This window comes from Pieris napi, chromosome 14 (assembly GCF_905475465.1).
Source record: "Pieris napi chromosome 14, ilPieNapi1.2, whole genome shotgun sequence".
Taxonomy (NCBI): Eukaryota; Metazoa; Arthropoda; class Insecta; order Lepidoptera; family Pieridae; genus Pieris; species Pieris napi.
Window position 1 is genome coordinate 12,303,130 of NC_062247.1, and position 8,394 is coordinate 12,311,523.

An 8,394-nucleotide genomic window follows, 5' to 3' on the forward strand; every position below is an offset into this window, starting at 1 on the left:
TATGCTATATAGGTAAATAAAAAAAAGAAATATGGATTGCGGTATTATTTCTTAGTAAAATTTTCACTTTCATTCTCGTGCTATCTTTCTTCCATATTTCTCCATAATTGTCTAGATATAAGCAATGTTTCAATAAAAGCATTGATCACAATGACGCAACAATACACCGTTAAATCAACTTTGAATTGGGAAACAATGAAATTAAAATTTTACCATTTCATATATTGTTATGTTCACGTTCCAACGGATATATAACGAACAAATTGTAAAAGGTCGTAACAATTTGTATAGTAAACACAGATTAAGGTACTGACAACCGGTTAAATATATATGATTCATGGTATGGCGTGCTGTTTAACACGTGATAATTATTATTTCAAAATTTACACCAGCTCGTCGACTCTGCCGGACCTTGCTCTTGACCTACGTCTCTTGACATCCGCTTTAAAATATATAACTAATATTGTCTTTGCACTATATTTTAATATATTATAATTATAACTACTTATCGACTTCGGTTATAAACTTAAAGCACTAAAACACACATAGTTCTATCAGTTTCGTTACACACACACACACAGCACATCTTACTAGAAAATAGCTTAATATTTAATAAAGTTACCTAATCAGTTCGTTAGCATATACTTTGTGTAAAAGATTATGAAATATCAAATTGTGCCAATTTATTTATTTATTTACACTTCGTTACGTTTATAGAAAAACAAATAACATGATACATAAAAATTAAAAGGGATGCAACGGGCGGCCTCATCGCTAACAAGCGATCTCTTCCAGGCAACCCTAGTAAGGAATAAATCTAAAAAAAGAAATATGTTCGATAAAGTGCAAGAAGTGCATAACCAAATCTTATAAAAACATTATAGAATTACCAACCTTAATGTAAAATAATACAAAAAAAATAAACTAAAAACTTAAGTAGTGTTAAATGTTTCTCAATAAAATAATGTCGACGGTTAAAAGGAAATTTAATAATTGTATGGCACCGCTTTTTTACCTCTTCAAGGTTGGAATTTCGAATATATTATATAATAGTTTCATATGTTTGTGTTATCAATACTTGTAGGAAGTTTTTATTAACACCCACAAGTTTTTAAATCCACGAAATGTGTTTATAAATTATTCTCGCAGCATCGGTATTTGCATAAGGTCAAAATAAATAAATCAAATTCTATACTTAACCAACTTGAACAATTCAATCTATAGTTTACCAACTTAGTTGCGTGCGCAGGGTCAAATACACTTTCGTCTCCAAGTCTCGTATCCCAAGGGGACGATAACTTCTTCTCTAATACAATAATTTAAGGTAATTAATCAATATTCTTTCTCTGTCTATTTTTTTTAACTGGACTTTTGGTAACTCGAACCATGAACCATTAAAGAGGACGAATAGTATTTTTTTTCGAGCCGACAGAAATTTTTCGCATCTAAAACTAATCTCTAACCGAACGAAGGGTGAATGAGATAGACACGCGAAACTCTGCGACACAGCTTCCACCATCGCTGATGATTAATAGGTACTAAGAGCCAGACGACACACCCAGATATTCCGTACACGGTTATTATTACAAAATATATATGTAAATCTGAAGAGTAATGATTAGCTTAATGCTGATAATTACAGTTTTTGTTAAAGATATGTTAAATTTTTAAACTAAAAAATTTAAAATTATACAAAAACAGCCAATGACATCAGGAAAATCTATATAAATTGGTGATACGAATATATTTCTCTCAATCGCCAAATTTTGACCGGTAACGTGAATTGTGACAATGATTTTGTGGATTATTTGTATTTTACCGATTATATGCTACGGAATATTTCGGTTTAAACGTCGCCGATTATACAGAGTCGCGAATAAAGTGACCGGATCTGAGGATGACATACCGTTCTTCGGAATTGCACCTTACCTCGTTGGAGGCTCCGAACGTAAGCACACCCGCCCTTATTTATAAAAGGTTATCTAGCTTTGTTCATTGTAATAACATTGTCTTATTATTGTTGATATCTATTCAGCACAGCGTAACATCTTAAAACATACGCTGTTTATTAAACTTAAGTTTCCTTAACCTTAATGATTGTATAGGAAATCCAAAATATTACACAAATAAAATCATAAAATGTGTTAAAAATAAAACGTGTGTTGTGATCTTTAAAATTTAAATTACATTGCCCGCACACGCATAAAATCAATGATATAAGTTGACCAATGTCACCTCTGCAAGATCCATAATTATTATAATTATGATAATATTTTTCCATAATTATAATTTTAATTCACAAATTTTAAATATCCCATCCTCTATATGTTATACCACCTACCGATAACAATACCTATAAAATTATTGAGTTTTATACCACTAACTAGAATTTCATGTTTGATTTTTATGTTTTAAATTCCACATACTAGTTAATTTATATTCCTTTTTTTAAATACCGGAAAGTATAGAGGTATCATAACATTATGTATATAACTTTAAAGCCGTTTTCTTTGCTTCCTTATCGATTTACTATAGACTTGAATAATAAATAAATAAAAAGGCGAAGATGGCCTCTGATGAGAATTTAAAAAACGTGTTTAAAATACAAGAAATTGTCTACGCTATGCCTTTTAAACCAATAAACTGCGCATTTAGGTAAAAAGTTAGGCAAATGTGAAAAAACTGTTTATAAGCTTAAGCGCTGAGATGTGTTAATACAATTTACGTTTTATTAATTTTATGGAGGAATGAAGGTGCTGCTCTTTCTCCGACCTAAATAACTTGGTTAATTTGGTTCGGAATAATATTTGAGGGTATGACGTCATCCCAGCGATTGAAGCTGAAGACGGTGCTGAAGCTGAAGGTGTCGCTACATTTTTTTAAATTTAAAGATTTTTATTTACACAAAATTATACTTTAGTCCACTTAAATATTACGGATTCGTGCTAAGAGCTATATTATACACGTTAATTGTCAAGATGCATACAAAGCAAAATACATTTAAAACCTTTTCATATCGTCAAAAAAAAATATGTGTGTGTACTTAACCAAAAAAAAAACGAAAAATAGAAAACTAGTTTTTTCTTGTGTAGAAAAAACGACACTAACAATAGAAAAAATGTATTTAATTCATTGAAAGTTATATTAAAACGCATTATCTAGTTAAATAAAGTTTATTTAAATATCACAAAAAAATATTTCTACATAATTAAATAAATGGACATTTTTTATTTTAAAATGTTGACTATGCTTACTACAGCGTGTCGATTTTTTGTGATGGTGTGCGCGTTCATCGTCAAAATTTACTCTCATCATTTCACGCGCCAAAAGAAGTATAACTTCAAAAAATCATATGTCTCAGTGGGTTATAATGTAGATCAACTGCGCTGATAAATATAATATAGCATGAATTTCTTAATGGAAAATGCAGACACATTTATTCGTTTATTTCTTTGGAACTAAGACATGTTGTTTACTAAATCTTTTCCTTTCTACGACCAAGTGTTAATTGCCTATTCAAAGACATGTTCATATGCTTAATTCTTTGCGCGAATAATAAGCTAATACTTGGACGCTTGATTATTTACCTGACCTTAAAATTGTCAATGATACGTTCGTGTTTGACCCATGTGAGTTATTAAATTTAAAAAAATATGATCATTAGTTTTATAATTGCTGTATTTTTTTAGGTGCAATGGATAAGCTTCAAGAATATGCTTACGTCACAACAAGTGTTGGAGGTTTTGCGAAGGCGTTTGTTGGTCCTTTGTTATATTACAGTAAGTATGCAGTATAAGTATTTTAAAGCTCACTCTTATGACTCTATTGCCAAGTTGTGATATGTTTCCATACATATTTAATACAACTTGATATAACGTTACAGTGGTAACCGATGCAGAAAAAGTTGAAATTATACTGAAGCAACATTTAGAGAAAGACAACATAATGCGTTTTGTGCGATTTGCTATTGGCTACGCATCTATATTTGCTCCAGGTAACTAGTTTTATATATTCGCCGTTCAAACAAAAATTAAGTATGTAAAACAAAAGACGTAATCATCGCTCGTTTGATTGTCAATAAGCCAAACAATTATTTAATTTTTTGGTTTTAAATTCTAAACTCTGGATACATTTTTAAAATGGCCTAATGTATAAACTATTTACTTTAAATAACGTGTACTTATAGTGTCTATTTGGCGACCCCGGCGAAAGATTGCGGTCCCTTCATTCAGTCCGAAGGTAATATCTAACTTCGTGGATGTGTTTGCAAGAGAAAGCCATAAGTTGGCCCATAAGCTTAAGCCCACGGTAGGCAAAGGCCCATTTCAAATATGGAGATATCTAAATGCATATAGCTTGGACGCCGTTATGGGTAAGACCTCCTTAAAACTAGAATACGTCATTCTGACTGCTAGCAGTAATTATTAACTTCCATAAAACCAGGCTCATGACTATAATTTATATAATATTTTATATTAAATATAATACTTAATTTTTTACTAATAGGATTATCGCAAATCATAAAAAACCACGTACTACGTGTCTTTATTAAACATTCTTCAAGTTATGTGAATAAAAGATAAAAAATTTGACAAATATTTTTAAACTGAAGACCTTTGATCTTTGTACCAACTGAAATTAAATCTAAATAATATCTTACACACTTCTACTATACGTGGCCTGTAGCCACGTATAGCAGAAGTGTGTATTAAACATTAATCTCATTTTGATGATTTAAAATACTATTTACATTAAAATATTATTTATTAATTGTTTATATTGTAACGTTTTACAGAAACTGCTATGGGTGTCCATGTAAACGCCCAAGAAAATCACGACAATCCGATTCTCACAGCAACGAATAGAGCTTTGTATTACGTTTCTGAGAGAATTTTTAAACTTTGGCTGCAACCTGACTGGTTATACAGATGGTTCCCTCAATATGGAAAATTGGTGTACTATTGTAAAGTGTTGCACGGCTACACCGATGAGGTAAATCTTCCAAACTGGCTGATGGTTAAAAGATTAGAGTAAAATTAAATTTTCACTCACGGTTTTATTCAATTTATCCGTGACCAGGAATTAAACAGTACCTAATACCCTCACGCACACTTATAGAAACCAATGACATAAGTTTACCAATGTCACCTCGGCAAGAACCATAATTATTATAATAATAATAAATTTAAAATATCCCGTCCTCTATTTCTTGTCACCTACTTGACAGCAATAACTATTAAATCATTTAATTTTACTGACTTTGATTTTATGTTTAATTTCAGATAATAGAGAAGAAAAGAGTGCAAGTAGCAGAACAAGAAAAAGCTAAAGCGGAAGGTGCTGCTAAAGAACTTTACATTATAATTTTATTTACAGATTTAATTATCGAGACCATTTGAAAATATAATTTTTTCGACAGGTAAAACTCAATCATATCAACCTCTTAACTTCCTCGATATCCTAATACATCAATCTGGAGGTGAGAAGGGATACAGCAATCTGGAGCTACGTGAGGAAGTTATGACTTTCATTATAGCTGCAATGGACACCTCTGCTTTGAGCATGGGATTCACTCTTAAGCTGCTTGCGAAGTATCCAGAAGTGCAGCAGAAAGTTTTCGAAGAGTATGACTTTTTATTCTTAATGACCTTCTTAATGGAAATAGCGAGTAGCGAAAAGCGCAATTTGGAAAGAGCAATACGATACGAAAAAGGATTTTTACACTATCTTTTTCTTTTCTGTCTGTTTGTCCGGATGTACTTAACTTTATTCGAAACTACTAAACCACTTTTTTACTCATTCGGTATTTAAATTTATTGACACATTTCCTTTAAAATTTGGTCTGTGTTAAGTTAATTTGAAGTTTATACAAAGCCATAAATATACGGGAAATGGATACGATTGTCTCCTAATCCTGTATTACATTTTCTGTTTTTATTGTTACTTATGGCGTAAGCACTTAGTACTTTTTATAAAGCTCCCAGGGTATCAGTGTCATGCCGAATCTCGCAGCAGTGTCCGTTGCCTGTACTGTGGCTTATTACATTATTACTCATAGATCCCCAGCAACAGTCGATAAAATTCATATACATGTGTAATTTGAAATTTTTAAAAATTTAACAAGGATGTAAATTCCACGCAGTTGGAGCTACCTACCATTTCTGTTTATTATTATAGTATTTAATATCTGTTTCAGGCTCGATGCGGTTTTTGGTAATTCAGATCGTTTACTTGAAAAAGATGACTTACCAAAACTCCAATACTTGGAACGCGTTGTTAAAGAGGCACTGCGACTCTATCCTTCTGTACCAATAATCATAAGAACAACTACTGAAGATGTGGTGACATTCAGTGAGTTCAAAATATTCTTTCAGGTTACCGCCTAGTTCAACAACTAATTCAAAGATATTTCTGTGTTATTACAATTATTGACTTCCTAGGATTAGGGTAGCTAATTGACGGCCAAGGCAAACAAAAGAACATATAGATGTTGTTATCAGTCATATCAGTTTTACCATTTGGGCCCTAAACAAAAAAGATCGCACCAAGAATACCCACCATAGTTTATGTTTGTCTATGGAACTGAGGTACAGTTAAAACCCAAATGGACTTCCGATTATATATTTTTGTAAATAGCGTAGGGGGTCAAATGTGTTCACGGGACGCCCAAAAAGGGCAGTCGTCGCAGCCCTTTAAACTTGATCATATACGAGTATCTTCGTGGTTTCAGAGGAAAATATGACATTGCTCAAGGGATCAGGACTTATCGTATCGATATGGGGAATTCACAGAAACCCCAAGTATTGGGGCCCAGATGCACACTGTTTTGACCCAGACAGATTTCTTCCGGAAAGGATCGAAGGTGTTCCTCCTTGTGCCTTTATACCGTTTAGTCATGGACCTCGGAATTGCCTTGGTAAGTATTTCTAAATAATGCTATGTGCCTTGACAAGCTTTTAGGACTGATAACTTCGTTGGAGTCAGAGAAAACCATAATTTACACCATTTAGTGGGAGATTGCTAAAATTTTACACATATTCATTTCGTAGGTTACCAATACGCAATGATGTCAATAAAGACAGTGCTGTCGTCTATACTCCGTCGGTACCGCGTGGTCGGGGAACCAGAAGCTGGACCCATCCCACACATGAGGGTGAAGATGGAAATAATGCTGAAGCCCATAGATGGATTTGAAGTGACACTGGAAGAACGATGAAGACTGAGTCTGTGCTATACTTAGAGATAAAATTATTTATTGTACTTTCAATGTCGTTAGTTAAAATCTTATTTGACAATTAATGTACACTTTAATTCACACCTTTTTATCGTTAAAAAGGAAAAACTAAGTCTAAAATACCAGTGTAATAGTTATATAATAAATCTATTTACCAAGGCATTTTTATCGAGCTTTAGGAAATTAAAAATTATTTTTCATATAATACTACATGTAAGGTTTCTTCTTATATGCTTTCCTTCAACGTAAAAATCGAGTGCCGAATGGGCAAATATACAGAAAGTCCATTGGTGCACAGCCGGGGATCTATCCTTCAAATGAATATCTGTCTAAATATCTGAGAGCAACTAGACAAGCACTTCAGTAGTATTGTTTATAATAACCATCAATAAATTATTATTTATGATCAAATAGAATATATCCCATTTAAGTCTCGAGTCTAAAGCAAGCATCCAAATTGTAGGTTTACCGTATTTTCTATAATTATGATAATAATATAATATTAATTGTAATTTAGCTTAAACTGTCATAATAACATGAAGTTTACCTTCCTTGGACCTGAATAAGGAAAAAAAAATACTGATTTACACATACAATGTCTTATGTAAATGAGTATACCTAGATTAGTTAAACTTTTTTTTTTGTGGGGTAATGCGTTACGCAAACCCTCCCGCGGCACGGCTGCCTCGTGGTGCTCGCTGCTGTGCATACCCACTAAAACCCCAAGTCGCCACCAGCAATCGCCGGAGGCAAGACACGGTAACAGCTAATCTGGCCCGCATCCCACCACGCCATCAGCCGTTAGTCACGGTCACGGTTGAAGCCACGAATGATGTGGAATAGTCCTTGGCATAGCAAGAGCCATTCACATTGGCTAATTTGCGCTGATTTGTAAAGCTGGGGGAGGTCGGGTCAATGTTTGCCGGGATGCATCAGCATCCCTTCTTTTGGACGCATGAACCCCTGTTCCCCCGCTGAAGCGTCTGCGTGACCAGGATTACACAATGCGTTGGACGGCGCAACGGCGACGCTGCGGTCTCGCTGGGCTCGATGGGCTGCGTGATCGACGGGATGGCCCTCTCAGCCTCTTCTTTTTGGCGCATCACGGCTTTGCAGAATCAGATTAGTTAAACTAACCTAACTTAAATTAATATCATCAC

At 33.6% G+C, this 8,394-nt stretch overlaps 1 protein-coding gene across 1 annotated transcript; it reads left to right on the top strand.

The window, feature by feature from the left end:
- Positions 1-1,742: 1,742 nt before the first annotated feature.
- Positions 1,743-7,283, top strand: LOC125055995 (cytochrome P450 4V2-like). The gene is made up of 10 exons (XM_047658798.1): positions 1,743-1,948; positions 3,690-3,779; positions 3,884-3,994; positions 4,187-4,372; positions 4,796-4,992; positions 5,283-5,337; positions 5,420-5,624; positions 6,197-6,351; positions 6,731-6,916; positions 7,050-7,283. Exons 1-10 carry the CDS (start codon positions 1,792-1,794, stop codon positions 7,214-7,216), a joined length of 1,509 nt encoding a protein of 502 aa, XP_047514754.1. The 5' UTR covers positions 1,743-1,791; the 3' UTR covers positions 7,217-7,283.
- Positions 7,284-8,394: the final 1,111 nt, after the last annotated feature.

What these genes read in the sequence shown, in the direction of transcription:
- LOC125055995 (XM_047658798.1), top strand. Translation starts at nt 1,792, where the DNA reads ATGATTTTGTGGATTATTTGTATTTTACCGATTATATGCTACGGAATA. An exon ending in TGCACGGCTACACCGATGAG is followed by an intron (nt 4,993 to 5,282) that starts GTAAATCTTCCA and finishes GTTTAATTTCAG; the next exon opens with ATAATAGAGAAGAAAAGAGT. An exon ending in AGAAAAAGCTAAAGCGGAAG is followed by an intron (nt 5,338 to 5,419) that starts GTGCTGCTAAAG and finishes TTTTTTCGACAG; the next exon opens with GTAAAACTCAATCATATCAA.